The sequence below is a fragment of the Panthera pardus genome, unplaced genomic scaffold (assembly GCF_024362965.1).
Source record: "Panthera pardus isolate Hobbes unplaced genomic scaffold, ASM2436296v1 HiC_scaffold_23, whole genome shotgun sequence".
NCBI classification, from domain to species: Eukaryota; Metazoa; Chordata; class Mammalia; order Carnivora; family Felidae; genus Panthera; species Panthera pardus.
In genome coordinates, this window is record NW_026526799.1 from 4595253 (window position 1) to 4622717 (window position 27465).

The 27465-nt window shown below is 54.2% G+C and overlaps 2 protein-coding genes across 5 annotated transcripts in view; both read right to left on the minus strand.

The window, feature by feature from the left end:
* SLC28A1 (solute carrier family 28 member 1) overlaps window positions 1-27465 on the minus strand; it is a 233135-nt gene that overhangs the window by 52840 nt on the left and 152830 nt on the right. The gene's annotated exons all lie outside the window — the stretch shown is intronic.
* The window catches only part of ALPK3 (alpha kinase 3), a 52941-nt gene continuing 30861 nt past the window's right edge, over window positions 5386-27465 (minus strand). For both annotated transcript variants that reach the window (XM_019460355.2, XM_019460354.2), the window contains 9 exons: window positions 21816-23844; window positions 20052-20199; window positions 19512-19639; window positions 19351-19386; window positions 16684-16964; window positions 16009-16097; window positions 14983-15218; window positions 12113-12161; window positions 5386-11281 (listed from right to left, as the gene is read on the minus strand). In XM_019460355.2, the coding sequence (XP_019315900.2) occupies window positions 10936-11281; window positions 12113-12161; window positions 14983-15218; window positions 16009-16097; window positions 16684-16964; window positions 19351-19386; window positions 19512-19639; window positions 20052-20199; window positions 21816-23844 (3342 nt within the window). In that variant the 3' untranslated portion in view covers window positions 5386-10935. The remainder of the gene's footprint in view (window positions 11282-12112; window positions 12162-14982; window positions 15219-16008; window positions 16098-16683; window positions 16965-19350; window positions 19387-19511; window positions 19640-20051; window positions 20200-21815; window positions 23845-27465) is intronic.

Consider the following 27465-nt stretch of genomic DNA (forward strand, 5'->3'; position numbering starts at 1 on the left):
GCGCCTCCTACGGTCATGGTAGAAATATTCGAAACGAGAAAGCGTAGATAAATTCTGATGACGTAGAGCAAAATACAAAGGCTGAAGAAAGACTCTGGGCTTTTCCATCCTCTAGTGTAACATTTTCTAAATAGGGGGAATGGACTCTCCCAAGACTTGGATCACGGTGTTCTTCCTAAAACCTGTGTAGCAAGTCCAGGCGCTTCCCAGGGAAGGAAGGAATCCAACGCCGGAAAGACCAAAACCCCGAGTCCCACCACCCAGGCCGGCTTGGCGTGACTCTCCACGTGCCCCCTGATAAGAGTCCACCCCTCGCTCTTTGCCATTCATCGGGAACAGACGGACACGTATGGCCACGACCCAGTGGAAAGTGAAAGGTTGGCCCTGGGGCTCGTCTACCTCAGCAACAATAAAGGGCTGGTCGGGGGGCCTGGGTGGCTCAGTCGGTTGAGCGTCCGACTTCGGCTCAGGTCATGATCTCATGGTCTGTGAGTTCGAGCCCCGCATCGGGCTCTGTGCTGATGGCTCAGAGCCTGGAACCTGTTTCAGATTCTGTGTCTCCCTCTCTCTCTGACCCTCCCCCGTTCATGCTCTGTCTCTCTCTGTCTCAAAAATAAATAAATGTTAAAAAAAAAAAAAGGGGGGGTGCTGGTCAAGTATGGACGCCTGGTCCCACACCCAGGCGGGGCCAAGGCCACAGGCAGGGGGAGCTTTCCCTAAATGATTGAGCAATCACTCTCTCCGAATATTTCACCGGTTGCTGCTTTGCGAAGTCTGTTCCCCTCATTTTACCTTCTACCTCTCTTGCCTTTCCATCTCATATCAGCTTCTTATATAATGAGACGTTGAAACGTTTCCTTTTCAGTTTGACCCGCGTTAAGGTGTTCTACACACCAAGCTAGGTGTCAATTCACGTCATCCTGTTGGGTTCAAGGATGATGCCCCTGGCTTTGGCGGGTTTGATACCAAAGGCGATATCCTTCCTCTGAGGTGTCCCGTCTTCCACCAGCCGTTGGCAGGGGCTGTGGGGACCTATTAATTGGGGTCTCCGTTCCCTTGCGGGCCCAGGGCCGACGCCAATCACAGTTGAGAAGCTGGTTAATGACGTAGGCAAAAAGAAGTCCTTCGTTGTTCTAACCTCTCCCTCTGTCAGAGAGGCGGCCTGGTGTGGCACACACCGAGCCTTAGAGCAGAGCCTGATATTTCTACAGAAGTTTCCATGAAGAAGACCTTATGCCTCGTGGGAGCAGCCAACACAGCGAGTCTCCCACAGAACAGTCGCGTCTGTAGGAAAGGTACGGACAAGGGGGGGCATCACAAATGATACGCAGTTGTTAGGAAGAACATAAACGAACGCCGCTGAGCGTCACGTCTAGGCATTGAAACTTTCCAGGCATATCTTGCCTCCCTCCACCTGGATGGAAATCCACCGATAGCGCCGTGCCTGAGAATGAAAGGCGTAGCCTCGTCTCTGACTCTCCCCTGACTGCCACCGACCGTTCTTCCCGGGTGGACCTACCGATTTTATACACCACGACTCACTCGGAAACATTTCCTTTCCATCTCACTGTGCCCGCAGGAGCAAGTTTCATTTTTCCAAAGGCTGCATCCAATTCGCTTCACTCGGTGACCGTGCGGTTTTGTGGAGGGCCTGACCCACCCCAGGGGCTAAACATCGGCCAGCTTGTGGGCCGGGAGGCGGTGCTTGACTGTCTCCCACAGGAGAGTTGGAAAGATGGTCGTAAGGGTGGGGATTTTGTCAGCCACCCCACCTCGAGGGAAGGGAGAAACACCAGGGTCTCCCACCTCGGAGGAGAAGAGCAGCGAGCGAGCGGACCCAGGGACAGATCCTATAATTCCGAGAGATGGTGACGACAATGGCACCGGCTGAGGGCTTCACGTCCGGGAGCGTGGCATGTGCCAGCCTGTGCTAAGAGTGCTACCTGCACTGTCTCCGTTAACCCTTACAATAACCCAGCGAGATACTGGTCGCCGTTGCCCCCTCCCTGTCCTCCATGGGGTGTGTGAGGAGGGAGCCAGCACCATAAATGGAACAACCATCGAGAAGCTGAATAGCCCGAGGTAGAACTGGGGGCCGCTGTGCTACGTGTTCGCATTTGGGAGCTCTGAGCCGGCCCTCAAGGTGCCCGCCCGGTGTCTCCACCTCACCGACTGCTTGGCCAACGGGATGGATCAGAGTCTATGCAGCGGGACACCTGAATGTCTTCGGTACATTCCTTAGTTTGAGATGGGGATTCTCGTCCGAGGGAGTTATGAGGGGGAAGGGTGGTCTTGGCAGAGGGGAGGGAGGAAGGGATACAGAATCAGGCAGGGGTGAAAAAGCAAAGAGCGTGGTCTTGACTAGAGTCTGGCTTTAGTTTGATCCCACAGCAAAACTCTGGAACACGAACTTGCCCATAGGTTAGTCACATCTTGAGGCCAGGCCTGGCCAGGCCAGTCAGTCACGGACCAAGGACAGGGAAGGGATTAGGAGAGATTTTGCCTCCCAGCTGAGGCGACTTCCTTTCGACTCAGAGCACTTCTTCGGACACGGGGTAGTGGTGAGCTAACTAACCCACAGCCCCTGGGAGATGGGTCCCCACAGAAAAGGGGGCCTGGGCAGGGCCCCAGAAACATCCACTGCAGATGAGACACGATTGGCTCTGTGGCACCCCTCACGCCCAGGCTGCTGGAAGCAGGGTGCTGGCCGCTGTGGAATGCCCCAGGCACGGGCCCATGCCAAAACGGAGTCTCCTTTCCATAGGTACTCTGCCTCCCTCGGGGGGGGGGGGGTCTCAGGACCCTGGGTTTGTCCACAGCCTTGTCGCAATGAGAGTTCTCATGGCAGCGGGGCGGGGTTGGTGGGACCAAAGAGGTTTAGTGTGAAACCAGGGTGTTTAACCTGGTCAGAAAGGATAGCCAGTTGAATCTTCAGGGATCCATCCCATACTGGACCCCGATGTTCTGTTCAAGTCATTAAACAGCCGGTGGCCAGAGGAGTTGACTAGACCGCTGCCTCGGGCCAGGAACACAGACACTCATCTCCTGTTGTGACTCTAACATCTGGGCATGCGTGGCAAAGGCCAGGAGTGTCCTTCGTCTGCATGGGTGGCGTCTCCTGAGGCTGAGTGTGTGGTACGGCTACTATTCCTCAAGGAAGGAGCCATTTGTGACCCACGTCAGTTCTGAGGTCAGAGGACAGTGCCTCTGGTGTCATTGGGGGCAGGGGGGAGAGCCTCCTACCCTGAGCAACTCCAGCTAGGCAACCACGCCTCCTGCACACAGATACTCCCGGGGGCTGATTTCCACCAATGTCATTTTAGCATCGTAATCCAACAGTGGAAATCAAAGTTGCCCGGCTGGATGGGATATGATCCAATTCCTGATAGGCGGTTCCTGAGGGAGAAGGAGTTGGGGTCCCTCTGCAGGCATTTTTGTGTCAGGTAAGAGCCACATTAATGACCAACAGAGTTAATTTAAAGGAAGGTCACCACCGGACAGTCTCAGGGAGACCAGTGCCACCCCACCCCCACCCCAGACAACTGCAGACAGACCGTCCTTGTCTATTCACGTCTGGTAGCAAGGTCTACGAGTAAGATAGGTGAATGATAGATAAATGAATGGGTAGATGGATAGATGATTGACAGATAAAAGTATATAGATGCTATTTTTTATTTTCAACTTCAGACAGTCTCTGTTGACTCTGCTATAGAAAACCCAGATTCGGCTCTCCGATGCTTGACGGCTGCATTACCATTTTGATTCTTCCATTCATGCCGTTGCACTTGGGGTCAATTACTACTGCTTGAGTTAGCAGGGCAGAGAGCTGGAGGAGCCTTGGCTTTGACATCATCCTACAGCTTCCATGCCAGCCCCAGGTGGACCGTGTCCAGATCTCCTAATGCCCACGGCCTTCTTCCCGAGGAAGAAGTTGTCTTGCTTAGGACCGCTGTCACACGAGGCCTTCTCTGTTGTGTCCATAACAGCAGGTCCTAACCGATGTACCACTGCTCTCAGCGTCCAGTGCAAATGTCCCTCCCTGGCTTAGCCCTGCCCCTCTCGGAGCCTCATATCGCAATACCACAGTCCTCTTTACCAGGCAGGCACTAGCCACATGAGCTTTCACTCCACGCCTCTGATACGAGCCGACGAGGAACTACCAAGCCACTCAGAGTGGCTCCGGAGAGCCCCAGTCTCACTTGGGTCCCACATCCTGCTGGCATTCTCTTCCATTCTTCTGCTTGGTAGTTCTCCACACATATATTCGCCATTACACATTTATTGGTGGGTTTGTTGGAGTTTTGCCTTCCCCACTAGACCGTAAGCTCTCTCGGGGAGGAGTCTAGGTCTGTTTTGTTCACTTTGATGTACCCAGAACATAGAATTGTCGCATACAATTGGCAGTCTCTACGCACTAGTAAAAGGACTCAAACAACAATGAGGAGCTCAGTTCAGAGAATTTAAGCAAGAAGCTCCAACCCCTATGGCTAGGAAAGCTGGATTTGAACTGAACTTTGTCTTACTTGTTTGTTCTAAGCCTGTCAAACAACTTCTGGGAATCTGGTTTCCCTTGAGCGACTTTTCCTTTCAGAAGAAGGGAAGAATTCGCTTTTCAGCTTACCACAAGTGTCCCGTCTCCCGGATGGTTAAATTTCTCATTAAAAATTAGCGAGGGGAACCTGGGTGGCTCAGTTGGTTAAAGTGTCAGGCTCTTGGTTTCAGCTCAGGGCATGATCTCATAGTTCATGCATTTGAGCCCCGCGGGGGACTTTGTGCTGACAGCGGGAGCCTGCTTGGGATTCTCTCTTTCTCTCCCTCTGTCTGCCCCTCTCCCTGCTCGTGCACGCTCTCTCTCAAAAATTAATAAACTTTAAAAAAGTTAGTGAGATGGGTTTTCAGTGTGCAAATCTCCTTTTCCCATAAATGAGACAGCCTCCCTGAGTTTTATCTCAAGTCACTGAGACCCAAACCCTGCCTCACATTACACTGTCGATCTGCCAATAACCAGAATGCACGCTCAACATAGCTCCGGGGACGCGCAGCAGAGTTCGGTCGGGAAAAAGAAGAGATACCCCCAGAAGAAACTGTATGAACTGGCTAATACGCCTTGTCAAAAACCATAGGGAAAATCTATGGGGACTTTTAAAAGGCTTTTGGACCAAGAGAGGTGGAATATAATTGTGGTTCAGGTGATATTTATTGATATGTTTGCTCACCGGAGATTCTACATTGCGTGTAGGAGCCCACACAGCTTGATACGGTTTTTATCCTTGGGGGGTGGTGGAGGTGGGGGGTGAATAATCCAAGTCTGGACCAAATGTTGAGCCATGCTGAATTATATTTTTTAAAAGACCAAATATCCGAGAAAGCAGGAAATCACAGATGTCAGGAAACAAGAATGCTTTATTGGGTCCCTTGCATGCATCCAGCCCATCCACCCTCTCACTGTCCCCTGACAGGCCCCAGAAGATGGTCTCGCTCCTTGCCATGAGAAATACATGTGCGGGGCGCTCCTGGCTTTCCTCTCTAGTCTGGAAGGCTGGTTGGAAGAGATGCTGTGAAAACGAGCTTCCTGGTCTCAGCAGCAGAGATAGATACAAGGAACAAAGTAGATGAGTCATCAAAATGGTCATGGGCATGGAAGCCAGACCCCTGGCTGTGGCTAATCGATCACCGGGTCCCAGGAATGAAAAAGACCAGACAGTCCCTAAGATATCACCTAGTTGTTACCGTAACCAAAGACTTCTGGTTGGGCAGACAGGTCTGTCTCAAGCTGCCAAGGTCACGTCAAAACCTCCTACTAATTTCCAGACCTTCAATGGAGAGCAAGTCAAACATCTTGGAAGGGAAACCTTACTTTGACACTTAGATATATATTGCGAGCCTTCCTTGGCCTTCCCCAAAGGGATCTGTGTCCATTTATCTGGGAACTAGACAAGGAAAGGGAAAATATCCAAATGTGGGGAGAGGGGTTCTGTAAGACACTGGCTCCAAGCCATGGCCATTTTCTGGGGACAACAGAAAAGTATGCGACCTGTCAACCAATGGGGATGATTACTAAACCAAATTTGCACCAGAGTAAACACACTGGAACCTCAAAGGCAACCAAGGATTATTTTGAGTGAAGAGCTGAAATGGATATGTTTTTGAAATAGGCATCGCTCCCACACTGGCGCTCTGATGTGTGGGGTGAGAGCAACAGAATAGGACAGGACAAGCACAAGCCATTGGAATCCCCCTCTCTACCAAAACGGTAAATCGAAAGCAGGACCGCATTCCTAGGGGCAATGTAGAAATTAGTGTAGCTATCAAGACCTTGAGGGGGAAGTCATAGCAATGCCTACCACAGGTCAGCTGGGCCAGTGCAAAACACCGAGAGGTCTCCGGATTGCCTCAAGTTTTAAAAAGTGATGTCTCCAATGGCAGGTGCTGTTCCAGAGACGGTCTTCCTGCTAAAGCAAGTTCATCCAGCACTTGGTATGAATCCTTTGATCTAGTGAATTCATGGTTTTCTTCTACTTTGATGAACAAAGAACGTCAGAAACGATTCATCTTCACTTGGCCTGGGGTATATTGCTCTGCTGTCCTGGCTTAAAGGTACAGAACATCTCAGCCGTCCAGCTCTGTGGCTCAGCCGGCTCACAGGGACGCTGCCCTCACCGCCACCACATTCCCTCACACTGATGGCATCATGCTGATAGAGCCTGGAGGTCAGCAGTGTCCCTACGTGCCTTGAGAAGACATATGTGAGTCAGAGGTGGGAGACAAATCACGCGAAAAAAAAAAAAAAAGGTCTTGACAAAGTTCCTGGGGGTGAAGGGGTCTGATTAGGTCAGAATATTTTCCCCCCTAGTGTAGAACAAGTGAGTGCATTTCGAATCCCTTACCACGAAGACCCAATTCCAGGCAAAAATGCCATGTTAGGGCATCTTGTTCCAACCCGCGTGCTCACTGACCCAGAAGGCCACCGGCTTTGGGGTGGGCCCCGAGCAGGTTCTCCGGCGGGGAGAGCCTTTAGTACGAATGGTTCTCCTACCAGGCCACGTGACGGGACAAATGTCGTGCCTGAGGTATCTGTCCGTCTGTGGTGTATTGGGGAACCATGTGGGGCCTGTGGCCCAGCACAGCATAATGATGCTTCTGGCAAGTCCTAACAAGCATGGCAGGGGAACCCAGGGTTCAGAACCAAGTGTTGCTCTGGCCAATAAGTAACTCTTATCCTTTTGAGACAGGGTCCTCCGGCTTGCCACCGGGCTCTGGGGCAGCCTAAATGCTCAGCTACAACATAGCAAGTGGCCTCACGAACCGGGTTATCCGAAGCACCCAGCCATAGTGAGCCATGTCCAGAAGCACTCCATCATTAAGGGGATGCTCTGAAGGCACAAGTGGGGCCGCGTGTGTGAGTGCCTCACTCATCCTCCCACGATGCCCCCTCCTGCCCTGCTCCTCAGGTCCCCCCTTCCCCCGGTCTATACCTATCACCTCAAGGGGGCAGGGTTTGTCTTGACCACTATGGGTCCTTCATATCCGGCTTTGCATTGACTTTCCTTCTCCAACATGCCTCTCCTACCGTCATCACCCATGGAATTCTCGAATGCTGTAAACGTCACTGTGGTATCCCCACACAGTGCCTTCAACCCAAGGATGCACTTTACAGCAAAAGTAAAGTAATGGGTTGATGCCTGTGGCATTCCCTCATCTTGTCGGGGTCCCTACAGTCCAGAAGCAGTCAGCTTCATGATATGGTGAGATAGTTTGCCGAAAACTCAGTGATGGCCCGGGTTGAGAAACCATACCTTGAAAGGTTGGGCCAGACCCGCAGGATGTCGCATAGGCTCTGAACTGGCAACCGAGTCATGGTATTAGGTCGCTCTCACAGGCTGGGAAGCAGGGTGGAGATGTGCTGTCACCACATCTCATTACTCTTCACATACCTGAGCTTTGGGATGAGGCTTTAGTCTCCAAGGAGACACATCCTCAAAATGTCATAATAAGCTGAATTAGAAGCTACGGCACCTGATCATTTCAGGCTCCTTAAACCTCTGAGAACACGTAACAAGAGGTTGTGGGAGTCATAAGATGGTTAACGTTATCGAGGGAAAATATTGTCGCTACATAAAAGGAGGCGGGGGCACAGGTGGATGTGGGGTGAGTCCTAGGGTGCCCCCCCTACTGCCAGGTCCTATGGTAAATAAACGCCCACCACGCAGGCAGGACCACCGAGGAGCTGGACTTCTGAAGTTTTGGGTCACGCCGACGGGCAAAGCATCCCTCGTCATGAACACTAGTTCTCATGACCTATTCTGGAAATGGACTGCAGCCTTTGCCCATGCTTCCTTTCTTGCTGGGTCCAAGGACTTGGGTTGAATACAGTTACTTTCACCACTTAATCCACAGGTCGCAGAATTTCAAAATGGAATTATATAAAAGAGAGAAGAGTGTCACTAGTGACGCTGGACTTGGGACAATGGTAGCCCTGGTCACTACCCCTTGGACTTAGTCATTGGATGTGACCTTGAATGGTCTCCCCAAGCAGAGAGGAAGTTGTTCTTGGTTGTATGTGAGTGAGTCGTGATACATCGGGTGGGGAAGAACAGTCTGTGTGTGTGTGTGTGCGTGTGTGTGTGTCTTTGTTGCTGCCACCAAGCCTTTCCTACCGTTCCATTCTCCACCATCCTTCTGGTAAGTATCCCTATGCTTTGGGAAACTGCCGCTGCCCTGCTCCATGATGCCCTGAGCTCTAGGACAGGAATCTGAATCTTGCGTGAAGGGAATCCCATTGGAACCAATGGGTGGTTGGTGAGTAGAGTAGCTCTGAAGCTACTCCTCAAAGCCAATCATCAGCTATTCCTTTGGTTCTTGGAGCTGCCCCAACACCTTTCCCACAAACCCCTTCTCCTTGCTTAAGTTGGTCAGAGTCCATTTCTGTGGTGCAAAATCCAAGAAACCTAACGCAAAGAGGCTCCTTTGATACTCCCTCATGTATCTTTGCCTCCAACAGCGGTCAACTCAGGGTCTGGCACAAAGCAGGTGCTCAGTGTATGTCTGTTGAATGAATGGATGAATGAATAATATTCCAACTCTCAGTTCACCAAGGCGGTCTGGGTATACAGACTGGGAGGGTTGGGGGCACACTGGGACAAGAGGAAAAGGTGGGGAGAGTCACCTGAGCACAAGATGAGGTAGAGAGGTCAGAAATGTCAAAACGGAGGGGCACAAATGACAGGCAAGAAAAGGCCTGGGTGGTGGCATGGGGTTGTTTGAGAACAAGAAGTCTCTGCACCTGGGGAAGCAGGAAACGGTCAGCGGGCGGCTGAGAGGCGGATGCTGGTTGTGTCCTGAGCTGGCCTCGTTGCCGTGGAGAGAGCCAGACACACTGGGCATCTCCCCAAGGCCTCCAGCTCTGTTCTTCCTTCCTGGGTTCCTTCCTTTGTGTTCCTCTTCCAAAGGAAGGAACAATTTCAAAGGCCTCAGTCCCCAGGACCCTGTTCAGGGACACAGCCCTCAGCCTCGTCATGCAAGAAGCACAGACTGTCTAGCCGTGGCCACAAAAGGCTGAGACTGAACGTCAATCCAGGAGCCAAAACCTGGGTTCATCATTCCAGAGGGCCCAGGGGCTGCAGGATCCCCTCAGAGCACCTGCCTGGGGAGAGGGGACCCTGACTCCGTATACCCACAACCACACCAGATAAGGGCAAGTGGGGTACACAGTTGCTGCCTTTATTGCATTCCAAGGGGAGCAGACTAGCACCAGACCCATCCCGCCCCAGGCCTCAAGGAGGGGCCCTCGGGAAGGACCCAGGGTGCTGGGCTAAGCACAGCAGTTCCTCGGGGGCCCCTATGTGAAGCCCAGAGCTGGAGCCCCAGGATCGAGAGCTAATGGCTGGGGGCACACGTCCTGGTTCCCAGGCACAGAGACTCCCCTCCACCCCAGCACGTGGGTGGGCTTCGCCCTTCCTGCAACTCCCAAGGGCGTTCCCCCCACACCACCCCCCGGAGAAGAGCCTAGTCCTCCGGCCCCGGTCTAGAGGGGATGTGAAATTCACTGTGACTGCGTCTCCTTTCCGTATGGAGCACAAGGTCCCTCCAAGTCAACACCTTCCCTCTGGCCACAGCCGATGACGCAACCCTCATGCCACTTCTCGCCTCACAGGCAAGGGGTCTGGGAGAGGCTGGGGAGGAATCTGGCTGGTGGAGCCCCTGGGCATGGGGACGCGCAGGGAGGCAGCGGAGGCAGGACGGCGGGCTGTGACAGGGCTCAAAGCTGGGGATGGAGATCGGGGTGCGGGAGCAGAGGACTCAGGGGAGTGAGTGTCTGTGTGCTGGGAGAAGGAAGGGCATGAACACACGTCACCAAAGACCACGGCACAGGAACACGACAGGCTCTGGAAGGGCACTGAGCCCCACGTGGGCTCAGTGACCGGTTAGTTGTAGGACAAGCTGGGGAAGAATAAAGCCACGCAGCTGGAAAGAGAGTCACCAGGCCAGACACGGCTGGGGCAGTCTGGAGCCCCGAGGACAGATCGGGGCCAAGCAAAGGAGAAGGGTAAAGGCTGGCCCGCGTGCCCCCAGGGTACAACATTCACCGCAGGGTCCGGCAGGGCGGGGGGCTGGGTGCGGAGCTCATGCAGAGGACTCGGGAGCCTCCGGCAGTGGCCAGTGTAAACTTCAAGAAGGGCCTGGGCCGCCAGACACTTGGGGCTGCCGTCTGGGAGCCCCGGGTGACGCTGGCGCCAGGAGAGGCCACTGGGTGCCACGCACAAAAGCCGTCTGCTGAGGAGCGGATCGAGGAGAGGCTGCCCAGAGAGGCCCCCGAGTGGTGCCTCCCCGGTGCACCTTCCCTGGTTAGTTCCGTATCGGGCAAGTCTCCATCAGTTCGAGCTGCTTCCTTGTTGGTCTGCTGCTGGGCGGAGGCCCCGAGCCTCCCGTGGGGGGCTACCGCATGCCCTGGGCCTTGAGGCCGCCCTCTTGGATGGGAGGCTGTCCCAGTAACTGGGCGGTGAGTGCCTCTGAGGCCTGAGGGGCGGCCTTGGAGCTTGGAGCATTCTTCCGGGTGCCCTGGGGACTGGGGGGGCCTTTCCTCTGGGGCTGAGGACTCAGCTGGGCGCCCTTCCTGCCAGTAGATGGACTCTTGGAGCCTTTGGCCTTGGCTTGAGGGTGGGCGGCCTCGGGGCCCTTGAGGGGTTTTAGCCCCAGCATCTCACAGAAGGTGTTGCACTGGTGGGAAGAGGCAAACTGGTCCAGCAGGGCCGGGAAGCAGCTCTCCTTGAGGCCTTGGTATCTGCAGCCAAACAGGAAGAGCTGAGCGGGAGCTCCCCCCAGAGTGAGAGCCCTCGGGGGGCCTACTCTGGGGTGGCCAGGGCCAGCGTGTCACGCCCTACCCTTTCAGGGGGGCTGGGAGTCCAGCTGGGCACTACCTCACGGGGCAGCATCCCAAACCTCAATTTTAAACTGAGGCCTCCTTACGCCGCGGCCCAGGAACTCATCACGTCCACGCTAATCGGTGTGCGGATGACCTACCTTTTCAGTATTAAGTAGAGCAGACTCCACATCACCACTTTCCTCCCAGGGCCCTGCTCATCTGCGCCCCGATGAGCTTTCTCAAGCGAGAAGAAAGAGGAGCCCGGGGCTGCAGGTGAGCAAGTGAGCCTGTGTGCGGGCGTCAGTACTGCTGGTCCAGGGGCGCCTGGGGGGCTCAGTCGGTTAAAGCGTCCGACTTCAGCTCAGGTCATGAGCTCATGGTTCATGGGTCCGAGCCCCATGTTGGGCTCTGTGCTGACTGCTCAGAGCCTGGAGCCTGCTTCCGATTCTGTCTCCCTTCTCTCTGCCCCTCCCCCACTCATGCTCTGTCTCTCTCTCTCTCTCTCTCTCTCAAAAATAAAATAAATGTTAAAAAAATAAATTTAAAAAATGCTTCTGGTCCAGACCTGGGGTCAGGGGCATGGGGGTGGGGGACGGTCAGCAGTCCCTGGGACACTACTATACGGCCGCCAGGGCAGCTAGGACCATTCGGCCACAGGCCCAGTACCTCAGGGATGGAGAACCAGAAGACCTTTGACAATTTCACACCCCGAGATTCTCAGAGGGCCTCCTGTCCCCGAGAACCACTCACCCTCGTAGTTTGGTAGCAATCTGCACATCAGTCATCTTCCAATCAACCCCTGGAAAGAGAGAGAGCTGGGAGTTGAGCAGCCCGGGCCGGTTCCAGGGCCCCCACCTCTCCAAGATGGGTATCATTGGGCAGGAACTTGCCAGGGTTCGGGGCACGCCATCACCTCTGACCTGTATCACAGGTGGTGTGGGCAACTCTATGTTGTTAGTGGCAATAATATCCCATTCTCACGGGTGAGGAGATAGACTCAGAGGTAAGGGACCGAAGCAAGGTCACATTCATTCATTCATTTGATAACTGAGCACTGACCCTGGGCCGTGGCCACTGAGTCAAAGTAAAAGTTCAGTTTTTCTTACTCCTAGATCCCAAACTCTTCCAGCTGTTCAATCCTGCCTCTGTTGGATCACACTAGGCCACAAACTGGGCTGGCCTCTGGCTTCGAGCTAACCTTTGCTCCTTCCTCTTACCAGATTGGCCTATCTGGGCAAGAGCGAGGAGGCGGAACATGAAAGTCAGTCAGGCTGGACCAGCAGAAAAGTAACACTGGATGAGACTGGCTTCCACGTACTCACACAGAGAGCAGGCAAGCATCCACGCAGGACTAGAGGAAGGCAGTGTTGGGAGAACAGACACGGAGGAACGGTCCCCACCCTGGCCGGTCCACCCAGCATCCCAGCGTCCAACGTTAGAGTAGGAACCTCTCCCCACTTTCCAACTGTCCGGTCACACCCTTGCGGGAACCTGCCTGTCACTAGCAGGGCTCAGTGCCGCATGTGACGGAGGGACACATGCGTGGGCCTGAGAGGCGGGCACACCCAGACTGATTTCAGCCCCATCCCTTCCGAGCTGCGAGAACTACCTCCAACCCTCAGCTGTAAGAGTGGGGCAACGCTGCCCACCTCGCCGGGGTATTGAGAGCATCATGGGGTGTGCAGGGCTCTGATTTAGTGTCTGAAACACAGAGGTCATACAGGAGGCGTTAATCTGTCTGTCATTTCTCTCTCAGGGCCATCACCTTGCACTCTGCCCCACACTAGCCATGATCCCTTACGTTGGCACAGAATTTCAGTTTGCAGAAGGTGCCCGTGGACACCGCCTCACTCAGGCCTCGCAGCCAGTCTGGGAGGCAAGGAGGATACTGTCACCCCTTGGGGGGGAAAGGGTGGTGAAACTCAGGGAGATTAAGGGGCCCACTCTGTCTGTGCTTTGGCTTTCCCTTGGGTTTACAGAGACCAGCAGAAAAGCCATGAGGTGTAGACTAAAGCCTAATTTCTCCGACCCCCAGCTCTTCCTACTACATTGCATGATCATCTCGTACTAGAAACTGGTATACTTATCACAGCTTCCTGAGGACAGTAACGATTCCCCATTCGCCTTTTTAGCTTCCCGATGTTGGGTAGATGTTGGGTGGATGGAAGGAAGGATGGATGGAGTCAACAAACAGAATGAATGACAATAGCTTAATGTGCTACCAGTCCCCCCCCCCAATATACAGAATTATATATACAATATTTGCAGTGCAGTTCAATCCCAACGAAAAGCACACTTGAGCCGGTTTTCTGTCTCCAGCCCTTGGTTTTCTCACTAATGCACACTGGGGACTAGATGAGGTCATGTGTGATATTCCCAGCATCCCTCTCCTCCCACTGTAGAGAAAATCTCTTTTCCTCCCCCCTGCCTCGTTCTGGTTAGCGAGTAAGTAGGCCTGGGAAGGACTGATCAGGAAAAGGAGGAGGATTTGTGCTTTGCTGGCCTTTGTTGGAGGGGGAAGTCTGAGTAATGGGAGAGATAGAAATAAAAGGAAGCCAGAGAGACTAAGTTGGTTCACATAATAAAGAGCTAACAAAGTAGAGGAGGAAGAGGAGGAAGAGGAGGAGGAGGAAAGGAAGAGAGAAAGGAGTAGGATAGGAGGGGGGAGGAGGGAGAGGGAAAGGAAAAGGAAGAGAGGAAAGGAAAGAGGAGGGGGAGGAGGATGAGAAGAGGAGGGGGGAAAGGAGGAGGAAGAGAGAAGAGGAAGAAAGGAGAGGAAGGAGGAGTAGGGGGAGGAGGAGGAGGAGGGGAGGAAGAGGAAGAGGAAGAGAGGAGAGGAAGGAAGAGGGGAGGAGGAAGGGAGTGGGGTAGGAGGATAAGGGAGAGGAAGAGAGGAGAGGAAGAGGAGGGGAGGAAGAGGAAAAGAGAAGGAGGAGGAGAGGAGGTGAGGGGGAGAGGGGGAAGGGTAAGAGGAAGGGAGGAAAGGATGGAGGAGGGGGAAGAAAAGGAAGAGGAAGGAAGGAGAGGAAGGAGAAGTAGTGAGAAGAGGAGGGGGAAGAGGAAGGGAGAGGAAGGAGGGCAGGGAGGAGGAGGAGGAGGAAGGAGGGGAAGAAAGAGGAAGGGAGGAGAGGAAGGAGGAGGGGAAGGAAGAGGAAGAGAGGAGAGGGAAGAGGCGGGGGAGGAGGGGCAAGGGGAGGAGGGGAAGGAAGGAGAGGAGGGAGAAGGGGCAGTAAGCTAGTGAGCGAGGATGGAGGGGAGAGTTTGGGAAGTAGGAAGAGGGGGAAAGTCCAGAGCAAAGCTGGAGGGAAAGGAGGACGGGAGATTCTGAAAAGGTGGTCGTGGCGTTTTAATTAGCCCCCACATAACGTTCTTTGAAATCCATTCCTTTTTCATTTTAACGGGAGCCTGGAGCCTGCTCCTTTATGCCCCTGCCCTTACAGAGCAGGCTGCGCGAGGCCCGGCGGGTGTCAAGGCCGCCCACAACACGGCGCCTGCCCGTCTACTCCACGAGGTCGCGGTGAAAAGCCAAGGCGAAGAAATAGGAGAGCGCATGCGCCGGCCCCGCCCCCCCGCCCGCCCTCTTGCACCCGCGCAGGCGCACCCCCCACGCGCTCGCGTACCTGCCAGATCCGTGACGAGGAAGCTGCCGTTCGTCCACAGGTAGAGCCAGTGCTGGAAGGTCTGGCATTTCTGCCTGACCTCAGAGCTGCTAGGTGCCTCCGGAGCCGCGGCCGGAGCCGCGGCGCAGCCCCATTCCCGCGAGCAGTAGGGCTGCAGGGGCTTGCCCAGATCCTCCTCCAGGGTGGCATACGGGATATTGTTTGCGGGCCGGTAGATGAGATACAGTGGGAGGATCCTAAACATAGTTCCACTGTGCTGTGAGCAGGAAGTATGGCCCGAGAGACGCCTCCCTCCATCTCAGCTATCTTTACCCTTGGATCGCAAAGGAGGGCCCTTCCGAGAAGGGAATCATCAGCCCTGACGCCAAAGGACCGAAAGAGAGCGGAGCTCCGCCCTGAGTTCAGGAAAGGAAATGGGGGCCGTTGGCTTCAGAGTCCTTGTCCGTTCTCCGAGGTCAGCGGGGTTAGAACCCAACGGTGCCATGGCCCCAGGAGGACGGGCTTGGGTGAGGGACCAAGACCAGTATGTGTCAAACGGAAAGGATAACCTCCAGAGAGGATTCGGCCAGACTGCTCAGCGCCAACCAGACCCCGGTATTCGAGTCAAGAGTTCAGGCCTCAACATGGAAACGATGACCATTTCTCGCTGACTCCTACGAGGCCCTGCACTGACGCTGTCTGCCCACCCAACAGTCCTGGCCAGGGTGCCTGGAAGTCTGGCCTACCCTCTCCCCTTCCGAGAGTCCCAGAATCTGCTGTGTGGAATTCTGCAACCCAGCCAACACTGAGCTAAGGGGTGGGGAGTTCCGCAGAAGAGCAAGCAGAGGCTTTTCTAAAGTGGGCAGTTAATCTGGAGGTGTTTATTTCTAGATTTCGTGGGACCATTGAGCAGAGCGTGGGGTTAGATGAGGGCCCATTTGCACAAGCCCCCCACCCCCACCCCCCAGGGGCCGTGAAATCACTGTTCTGGGCCGAAGCTCCAGTCAACGGGTCTGAGACTGCATGACCCCCTCTCTGTGCACTTACTCGGGCACCTCCCCAAAGCCGGGTGCCGCCTGGGCTTCGGCCGCAAAGATCTTGCAGTACTCCCGACTCATGTTCTGGATCTTGCATCCCTGTGGATTGAGGAGAACCAAATCCGGTCAGCAAGGAAGCTCTCCTGTTCTCCATCATGTCGGGCTCTAAGCGGGAGGGCCGCCCACCAGAGGACTGCAGGGAGGATTCCAGGCCTGGGGAGGGGGGTGGTTCATGCCTCCCCTGCTCCCTACTCTGCAGCTCATTGTTCTCATTTGCAAAACAAGAGGCCTCAGGCCTGTTTTCAAAGTGGTTTCCAAACTGCGTTTCCTGGAGCCCCAGCCAAAGGTGGCAGGGCCCCGTAGGCCACGCTTTGGGGAGTGAGGGAGACCTAGACTGTCCACCCCACCCAGTCACTCTCCTTTCACCTCACACACAGGCTCCCATGCAAGATATGTGTGAGGGCAACAGGAAAGGTTCCTGCTCCAAAAATATGGTTTGAAAACAATAGCCCCAAAGACAGAGCCTGGGCTAAGTCTCAGGCTCTCCTCAAGACCCATCCCAGGAGCCTCGTGAGGTTGACGCTGAGATGGTCTGTGCCCCACACTGGGCCTCCCAACAGGACCTGAGCCAGGAGGGGGAGGAGGGTAAAGAGCGGAAGGAGGGAAGGGGGATGGGGCGCAGTACCTGGATGGTGACGTCGTAGTTTCTGCCCAGGAGAGAAGTCTCGCTGCTGGGCCCAAACACAAGCAGGCTGGACACCTTGATGATGCACGTGCGGCCTGACTCGAAGATGGGCTCCAGCCCATAGATGACCTTGGCCTGGGAGGCCTTCCGAAGGCCATACCCGTGTCCACCCCCTCGTAGCTCCTCGCTCACCAGGCGCCCAAAGAGTTTGTCCCCCCAGCAGCCCGAGTCAGCCAGACCCTTCGCAAACACCATGGGGGTCATCTCAATCTCCTCTCCAACTGAAGGGGAACAGGAAACGTGGAAAACTGGAAGTTCCTGCCCAACTGAGGTCGCCCTCTTCTGCAGGGCAGGAAGAGGCCAGAACCATCTCCTGCCCACCACGCTGGCGTGCCCACTCTCCGTGCATTCCTGCTCTTGGGGTGTATGCACACCACGGGTCCCAAACCGGACCGTGAACCCCCGAGGGCAGGACTGTGTCTGACACAACCCCCATTGTGTAACAGTGCGTGAGTGTACCCACACATCACAAGGACTCTGTCAGTGTCTGGAGGGGAGGGGGGGTCCGTGGACATCACAATTGGTACACGATACCAGAATTCCTTTATTTTGGAATTAGGTGTTTTGCTCAAATGAAGAAATGTCTCCATCTCAAGCAACATGTTTGACTGGAACAGAAAGTCTGCAGGACCAATCCAGCCCTGGCGCTCAAACTGATCCCTAAAAACCATTTCCCTCTAAAAGGAACCAGAGCTCCCTAAAGAAACAGTCGATTCCAGGTCTGTGGCAGGAAGAATACTCGACGGACCTGACCTACCTTGTCCGACCAGAGAGCAAAGAGGCTACAAAAATGACCGGAGGCCAACCTCCAAGAAGGACACAGGAGCCAACCTCCCAAAGGGGCTTCCATTGGACCAAATCAGACAATCTTACCAACTAAACACAATGGTTTATACAATGTGGTGAACGTACCAAATATGTTTTAAAAATACTCATAATTGTAGTTTAAAAAATACTCATTCCTCCCTCAAAAAACCCCTCGATCTCACTGGTGACCTTTGGGGGATGCTAGGACACGATCTCAGGGCAACCAAATAACAGAAGAAATCAACTGATGAATGAAGAAGTGACAGAATTAAGATACTATAGCTGTAAATCCTAATGAAATAATGAATTTAGGTAATAATTGGTAATTGCAAAAACCCCTAGGTAACAAGTATCGGGTACAGTTTTTAAACTTTTCCAAGGGACAGATCAGGCAGAAACAACTGAATGAAGGCAGGAATCAACGTTACTAAAGTATGACAAGCTTTCTGTGCCTCCAGATAGGATGCGAAAGGAAAGACACGGCACGTCTGTGAAGTGTTCTTACCCCCTCCCCCCAAAAGTGCACCTGAATCTGACCAAGCTCTTGCTCTAATTGCAAGTTTTTGTGTTTTTTTTTAATGTTTATTTTTGAGAGAGAGAGAGAGACAGAGTATGAGTGGGGGAGGGGCAAAGGGAGGAAGACACAGAATCTGAAGCAGGCTCCGGGCTCTGAGCTGTTAGCACAGAGCCCGATGCAGGGCTCGAACCCACGGACCAAGAGATCATGACCTGAGCCAAAGTCGGGACGCTTAACCGACTGAGCCATCCAGGCGTCCTGATCTAATTATAAGTTTAAGGGAAGCACATGAGTAGAAGAATGTGTGAAATGGTGTTAAATCAACGAAATCTAGAGTGTAAGCAACTCTACACATCAAGCAACTTCAACAAATAAATGGCAAAAAAAGGGGAACGATGAAGAACAGTCATATATTAAGAGACTTAACATAGATCAGCCCAAAGTGGTGAGTGGTTCCTAATCCAAGTAAACCAACACCTGGGAGACAACTGGGGAAACGCAATCGGATGTTTGAGGACATTCAAGAACTACTACGAAGCTTTTAGGTGTGGGGTTATATTTGGTACCGAATAAACTTGACAACGAACAGAGGCACTAGTTCAGTGACTGGCTGATCAAATTAGTGAATGAATGAATGAATGAATGAATGAGTGCACTCGTTGGCAGTGAAGCTCTAAACATCTACCATCAGCTGCCTTCACAGTCCTTACCCTTAGTGCGTCTCGGACAGAAGCCTCACAGACTCTTCCCCTCATGTTTGGGGAAATGCCTTATAACTTGGGGACATCACAATCACCAGAGAGCCTACTGAAAATGCAGTTTTCCTGGGTCCTTCCCCAGACGTTACGATTAAGGGTATCTGCGGCAGGGCCCAAGAAACTGAATCGTTAGCAGCCGTGCCGTGTGCATCTGATGCAGGAACCCACAGAGCACCGTGAGAAGCTCTGGGAAGGGAGCAAGCAGGCTAAGGTATGTCCTAGCGGCCAGTCCTGCCCTTGATCAAGGGCTCCGACGTGGGCCAAGGGCACAAGGCTGGATTAATTTCCCGTGCAAGGGCCTCTTAGCCACTCCTCCTCCCCACCCCATCTTCCCCAACCCCCCCTCCTGAGCCCTATCCTAAACTAGGAGGCAAAGGGCAGCTGGTGTGGAGGTAAACTTGGCATTTGGAATGGATCCCGCGTCGTTAAAAGAAGGCCCTCCCTGTGGACCGCAGGGGTCGCAGGGGTGGGGGTGAAGGCCCGCCCACTCCTCCCCTGGGGTGGGGGGCGGGGGGGGCACCATACCTTCGCCTTCTTCTCTGGAGACGAATCCTGACAACACTGTGGAGAAAAAGAAGAGGAAGCAGCCACCCTTAGGCTGGCTGCCTGCACCGTCTCTACAGAGATGACCGTCGCCCTCCCGCAGGGGACGCACCGGGCCGGGAGCCCAGGAGGGGCGCGCTCACCCTCGGGGCTGAGGCAGAAGTCCGTAGAGGCCGAGCCGTGCTCATTGTGGATGGTGCATCGGTACACGCCGCAGTCCACGGGGGATGCCTGCACGATGGCCAAGGCCGCCGGGCCCTCGTCCCCTGCACTGCAGGGAGGGAGACCCTCCCCGTGAGGACCATGGCCACGCACAGCCCAGGGCCAGACTGTAGTCCCCGGGACCCTCCCACCCTGCCCTCAGATGCTGCCGGGGACCCCGGCACCGAGAGCTCAGGCGGGCGGCCAGACGTGCCGCGGTTAAGAGCTGGGCCTGGGTCACACAGGTCTGGTCCGCAGTCCTGATCCTCGCTAGCTGCGTGACTATGGGCAAGTGACTTAATACTACTGAGCCTCAATTTTCTCCTCTCTGCTAAGGAAATACTAGAACTCCCCCCACCCCCACTGGGTTACTGTGAGCAGAAGATGGGGGGCAGAGACCCAAAGTGTGAGGACGATGCCTCACCCTGTTAGAGCCATAACCAGGGAGTCGGGTCAGTGGAGGCACTACCCAGCCAGCTCACCTCCTGCCCACCTCGCCCACTGGGCGCTGATCCTTGGCCCAAGTCAAGACGGAGTCACTCAGAATGTTGAAAAACTGACACCAGAGCTTCAGGCTGCCGGAGGCATCAGGAAACTGCTCTACCCGAATCTTCCGGATCACCTGTGGGGCTGAGAGCAGGGGCCCAGTTGAGAGAGACAAGCCACTTCTCCTCGGTTGTGCCCTCGCTGGCCCTACACCAGCTTCCCTGGCCCTACGCACCTGTCCTGGTGGGACAGGTGAGGGAAAACAGGATTCAGGCTTCCACACAAACACACTGCTTCCTGGTCCCCAGCTGCGTCCCTCCCCTCCTCCCCCCCCCCCCCGCCCCGCCCCAATATTGCTCTGACTCCGAATCACACAGCCGAGCTGGAAAGTTCCCACTTCTGTGCCCCTCCCCCAGGCCTGGGGGAGCCTCAGAGGGGAGGACACACACAGCAGTTAGGAGAGGACCCCACCCTCGTGGGGAGCACAGCATAATGTGCATTCTTGAATCACTGCGTCATATACCTGAAACTCATGTGACGGCGTGTGTCAACTAAAATTACAAAAAAAAATTTTTTTTAAGTTTATTTATTTTGAGAGAGACAGCGTGAACTGTAGTGGGGAGGGGCAAGAGAAAGAATTCCAAGCAGGCTCCACGGTGTCAGCGTGCAGCCCGACGTGGGGCTTGAACCCACGAACTGGGAGACGGCGACCTGAGCCGAAACCACGAGTCAGACACTGAACCAACCGGGCCACCCAGGCGCCCCAGGTGTCAACTAAAATTTTAAAAAATGAAAAAACAGAAAACAAAATCCATGAGAGATTAAACAGATGAATGGAAAGCAGAAACAGAGAACCCAGATTACCAGAATCGGCAATTGCCACACCAGAATCATGTCCGTACAGAGCCATCAGATGGTAAACGTATTGTGGAGGACGCTATGGCAACTGTCCGTCTGACAGGTGAAAAGGGAGAATTCACTGGAGGGACACTAGCTGGGAAAGCCCACTCAAGAAGAAACAGATTTTACACGAATGGCCTTAATATCTATTAGAGGAACTGAGTTCACTAAAAACAGCAAAGAAACAAAACAAAACACAAAGTTTTTTTCTCAAAAGGCTCTTGTGGCATTAAAAAAAGAGAGAGGGGGGCACCTGGGTGGCTCAGATGGCTCAGCGTCCAACTCCTGATTTCAGCTCAGGTCACGATCTCACGGTTCATGAGTTCGAGCTCCGAGTTGGGCTCCGTGCTGACAGCTTGGAGCCTGCTTGGGATTCCCTCCCTCCCTCTCTCTCTCTGCCCCTCCCCCACTTGTGCTCTCTCTCTCTCTCTCTCTCTCTCTCTCTCTCTCTTAAAATAAATAAACTTTTTTAAAAAGAGAGAGAGAGAAGAACTTCAATGTGGGCTCTAGGCCCGCCTCTGAATCCCAGCCCCTCCTGCTCAGGACTCATGTGACAATTCTGCACAGAGGGGACGGTGGGGATGTTGGCGCTCCACCTAGAGCACCGTGGGAGCCAGGCCCCATCTGAGGACCTGATTTCTTCTATCCCACTTCCCTCCCGATGGTCCACAGCTGGTGCTATTCCCAATCCCGAGGGGCAGAGCCAGGACAAGAGCGAGGCCTCTAGGACTCCACGACCAGTGGGGTCATTACAGGAGAACGCCCTCAGTAACCCCTCTGGGGCTCGTGTTCCCCCCTGCGGGGCGCTCTCCCCGCATCACTCTCCTGGGAGGCCGGCCCCCACCCTCCCCACTGCTCACCTTTTAGCAGCTCTTTGGCTTTCCTGGCTTTGGCCGGGGTGTCCTGCTTGCCTTCCTCCGGGGCCAGCTCTGCGTCCAGGCCACTGGCCTCCTCGGGCCGCGGCACCTCCAGCATGCCTGCCTTCCTGCCCTGGGTAGGGGAGCGCTTCTCCCGCCCGGGAGTCCCCGGGGACCCGGGCGCGAGGCCCTTCCTGAGCCCCCGGGGGGAGACTGTGGGGCTCTCCCTTTCTTCAGGTTTGGCCGCCTCCCCATCTCCTACCGCTCTGACCTTGGGGAGAAATCTCTTCCTCCGGGCCCCCAGGGCTAGTTCCTCGGGTGTGGCTGCAGGGAGACCTGTCAGAGCCTCCCCTGGGGCCTCCTCCTCTCGGAAGGCTTCCTGGGCCCCTCTGTCTGCTGAGAGTGGTCCCTGACCAGAGGCCGTGTGCCCACCTGCCTCCCCCAGCGGCCCCCCCATGCTGCTCTCCTGGGACGTCCCCAGGAGCCCAGGCCCCTCGAGGGAAACCTCTCCCTCGCCCTCACTGGATCCTTCTGAGGCCAGCCCAGGGCCCTCCTCCTCACCCACCACGATGGCAGGGACGGTGAGGGTGCTGGGCCCAGGGCCCCGGGCTGCGGCCAGGGCCTGGCGGCCGGCCTGCACCTCGCGGTCCAGGAGGCCGGTGAGGCGGCGGGAGGTGCAGGGGCTCAGCATCAGGGTCTGTGCGCTCTGCACGAGATGGTTGTTCTCCACGCGCTCCAGGATGCGCCTGGACGTCCTGGGGCTCAGACCAGCCACTTCCACGTTGGGGACCAGAGTGGGCGAGGGCACCGGAGCCCCGCTGGCAGCCCCCTCCTGGGACTCTGCGCCCCCGCCCCCCGTCTCTGTGCTGGATAGCTTCAGCAGCAGGAGCAAGTAGTTCTTCAGGGAGTCTATGAGGCCAGGGTCGCAGCCGCGGGGTCCTGGGGGCCTCCCCTCCACATCTGGCCCCTGGGCGCAGGCCCCCTCGCTGTCGGCTGCCGCGGTTGCTTGTGGGTGACTCTGGGCGGGGGTCCCTGGCCCCAGGTGCAGTGGCGGGGCTGACCTCAGCAAGGCCTGGTCCCCAGAGGGCGGGAAGGCAGTGGCACTTATGTGCTGAGAGGTCGGAGTGCCGGGCCGTGCCTCCTGAGAGCTCTGGGTCAGGCCCGGCCCCGGGAGAGAGGGCAGAGTGGGCGCCTCTGGGCTCCTGCCAGCCGGAGGACAGCCACCCACATCCACGGACGGCACTGCCCCCGGCTGCTCCTCCTTGGGGCACGGGATGAGACCATCCTCTGGCTTGCCCTTGACCGGGCCCGACCACTCAGGCCCTTGGCATCTCACCCCTCCCCGCTGCTCCAACCCCCCCTGGGGAGGCTGCTGTGCTGGGAGCTTGGGGCCACCTGCTGGGGCACCCGGCACAGCCGTCTCCTCAGATCTGAGCACAAGACCAGGTTCTTCTGGGACAGAGGACCCTTCTGGGGTCTGTTCAAAACACTCAATAATCTGGGGAGACTGCGGACCCTCTGAAGGTGGGCGTTCAGGGGCTCTGGACTGTGGGCTGAGGCTGGTCACGGATCCCTTCTCTGACTGACCTTTTATGGCTGCGGACATGCTCCCCTCTGACCGTGTCCCCTTGTCTTCCTGGATCCTTCTCTCTTCCTGCGTCCTCTTGTCTGCCTGCGTCCTTTCCACCTGCGTTCCTTCCCTTCCCTGTGCCACCACATCCTCCTGGGAACTCCTGGCTGACGCCGTCCTCTCACTGTCTTGTGGCTCAGTGTCCACCTGTGGCTCCCTATCTGCCTGTGTCCTCTGGGTCGTTTGTGTTCTGTCTCCCTGGGTCCTCCTAGCCACCTGCCTCTTCCCGTCCGCCTCTGTATTCTTCTTGCCTCCGGCTTGCTGGTCAGCAGATGTCATCCTCTGATCCACCCGGGTCTCTGTGTCCATGGGCTCGATGACGCCCTGGCTTCTGGAGGAGACCGTACTGGCGCTGTTACTGGCCAGCATGGTAGGAGCCGGCTTTGCCTGGGATTCCGGGACCTGAGCAACACGGACAAAAGCGAGAACTTGGCTACATGTGCCTTAGGATCCCTTTCACCCTGGCCTCCCAGCCTGCTCTGACCTCATCCAGAAGTGCCCTGACGGGAATCCCGCCACCTGCTTCCTCAGGCCTGCTAAGCACACGTGATCAAAGTCCCAAGCCCGCCCACCCCGATCCCTGACGCCAAGAGCCTGGACCAAGGAGTATCCAGAATCCAGGTCTCGCTCTGGCCCTTCCCACCTCTCCCCAAAGAAACCTTCCCTGCCTTTCCCGAAAGACCTTGCTCGTGTGTCATCCCACCCCTCACCCCTGCCATTTGGAGGACGGTATCCTCTCTCCGGGGCTTCTGAGCAATCGATCTGCCCCTCTTTTTTGGCACTAACGGCCAGCGAATAGAATTATGGGAAAAATGGGAGGGAGGCAAAGGGTCTCCCCATAGTGGCCTCAGTGACAGCATCCACCATTAACGCTGAGCGAGTGACATCCAGACAGAGGAGGTGAAAGTAATTATGAATGCCACCTGTGGCGGAAAAGTCAGTGAAACATTGTGCTATTGCCCTTTTGAACACCCACTATTCGCAAAGCACTCTGCTAGGTCCCTACTTATTATATACATATTGCCTCACTCCTCACAATATGAAACTGTTGTGAGCATTATTTCCATTTTAGAGATAAGAATACTAATGGCTGAGGGAGAAAGTGATCGTCCACTGTCAGAGAGTGAGCAGGACAGGTTAGCTGAGAAGGCGTGTCTAGCTTCAAATCCCACATTCTCGTCTCTGAGACGAGAATGGTGCCCAAATATAATTGAAGGGTTTCTGGTCTAAACATGGTGGCGTCAGACAGTGATTTGCCTCTTTTCCTCCTGATTACGATCAAAATCAACAAAGTGAACAAGAAAATAAAAGCAAACTTCATGCTGATTCATAGGGGCACAAGTACCCCCATGTCTCTAGCAGCACTTTCAACAATAGCCAAATGATGGAAAGAGCCTAAATGTCCATCAACTGACGAACGGATAAAGAAGATGTGGTTTATATACACGATGGGATACTACTTGGCAATGAGAAAGAGTGAAATCCTGCCATTTGCAGCAACGTGGATGGAACTGAAGGATATTATGCTGAGTGACATAAGTCAGGTAGAGAAGGACAGATATCATATGTTTTCACTCATACGTGGAACTTGAGAAACTAAACAGAAGACCATGGGGGAAGGGACGGGGAAAAAAATAGTTTCAAACAGAGAGGGAGGCAAACCATAAGAGACTCTTAAATACAAAGAACAAACAGAGGGTTTATGGGGGGGGCGAGGGAGAGAGGAAAATGGGTGATGGGCCTTGAGGAGGGCACTTGTTGGGATGAGCACCGGGTGTTGTATGTAAGCGATGAATCACGAGAATCTACCCCCAAAACCAAGAGCACACTGTCTACACAGGGAAAGGAGAGTAGAACACCCCATAGCAGCAATCTCAGACAACACCAGCAAAAACACGCTGCTGAAGCGGAATCCTGAACATCTCTAGGCTCGGAGAATGGCTTTTGCACACGCAGGGATTTAAGGAATATCGTTCCCATGAGCCCCGCTGGAGGAAACTACCGGAGAACACATTGCAAACCAAAAGGTGATTAGGGAAAGAACTGGCGGGGAGCATCAAATACTTATTAACCATAGAACCGAGACGAAAACCGGAGGGGTTTAGAGTGACAGAGCAAAATGTGAGTGCTGTATGCCCAGACCCGGCAGAGATTATATAACGAGTACAAAAATGGAAGGAGGAAGAAGGTGAGTGGATAAGCTCCTTGACTGTATCACCTACACAAACCAGGAGCCAAAGGTTTACTCAGAGCTGAAAAACCAGGTGATAGAAATACAGGATTTTTAACTAAACAGAGATAATCACCACAGTAAAATGTGGGGGCTAATACAAGATAGAAAATGACAGGGGAAAAGGGTAATGGAAACACTTTATCATAGCTCATCATAAAAAAATTAAGACACCGGGGAATGCCCGGGTGGCTCAGTCAGTTAAGCGTCCAACTTGGGCTCAGGTCATGATCTCGTGGTCCATGGGTTTGAGCCCCGCATCGGGCTCTGTGCTGACAGCTCGGAGCCTGGAGCCTGCTTCTGAGTCTGTGTCTCCCTCTTTCTCTGCCCCTCCCCTGCTCATGCTGTCTCTCTCTGTCTCTCAAAAATAAATAAATGTAAAAATAAGAAAGAAAGAAAGAAAGAAAGAAAGAAAGAAAGAAAGAAAGAAAGAAAGAAAGAAAGAAGAGAGAGAGGGAGGGAGGAAGGAAGGAAGAAAGGAAGAAAGAAAGAACCTTCAGTTAATTCCTGGTGTTCTAGGAATTAGGAACCACTAACATGGACATGAAAACTATAAAGAAAATGCTAACTTTTCACACAAGACTGATGAGAACAGAGCTTTCATGTTTTTCAGAACAGATTTTATTTTTTGGTAATCTCTACACCCAACATGGGGCCCGAACTCACAACCCCAAGCCCAAAAATCGCACGCTCCACCAGCTGAGCCAGCCAGGTACCCCCAGAGGTTTTGATTAAAGTTATCTTCACTCCCCCATCCCCAAGCCTGATCAGTCCCTGAGTCCCAGTGAACCTACTTCCTCGGTGTCTCAATATCCATCGCCTTCTCTGTCTCCACTGCCGACTGCTTAAACCACGCTGCCAACAATTCTGTCTCGCCTAGACACCTGCAAAGCCTCCTGACTGGCATTCGTGACCCTCGCCTTTGCCTCTGCTCAACACCTACCCTCACTGCAGCCCAAGTGATCTTACCAAAATACAAATCGGATTGTGACACTCCCCTGCTTAAACACCTCTCAAGGGCTTATCATCATTTACAGGATAAAGCCTAAAGCCCGAGCCTCAAAGAGCAAAAAGTTTAAGAACATTCTGTTGGCCAGGGTATGGGGAAACAGGTGTCAGCACAGCCTCTATGGACAGTGATTTGGCATCATCGAATAAAACTAAAAACGCTTATACTCTTTTAAATTGCTTTTTAATCTTTATTTGTTTTTGAGAGAGAGAGACAGAGAGCGAGTAGGGGAAGACATAGAATCTAAAGCAGGCTCCAGGCTCTGAGGTGTCAGCACAGAGCCTGACACAGGGCTTGAACTCACGAACCGTGAGATCATGACCTGAGCTGAAGTCGGATGCTTAACCGACTGAGCCACCCAGGTGCCCCGAAACACTTATACTCTTTGACCCAACAGTTCCATTATGAGGAATTTATCCTATAGCTATACAAGATAGATACATAAATGCAGATGGACTTATATACAAGGATATTCACTGCAGCACAGTTTATAACAGCAAAAGACTAGAAATTACCTAAATTCCATCCACACAGAACAGATCCAATGAATTATGGTACATCCATATTCCAAATAAATAAATATCCAAGTAGAGGGGTGCCTGGGTGGCTCAGACAGTTGAGTGTCTGACTTCTCGTTTCAGCTCAAGTCATGATCTGGCAGTTCATGGGTTCAAGCCCCACATGGGGCCCTATGCTGTCAGTGCGGAGCCTGCTTTGGACCCTCACTCCCCCTCTCTCTGCCCCTCCCCTGCTTGTGCTGTCTCAAAAATAAATAAACATTTTT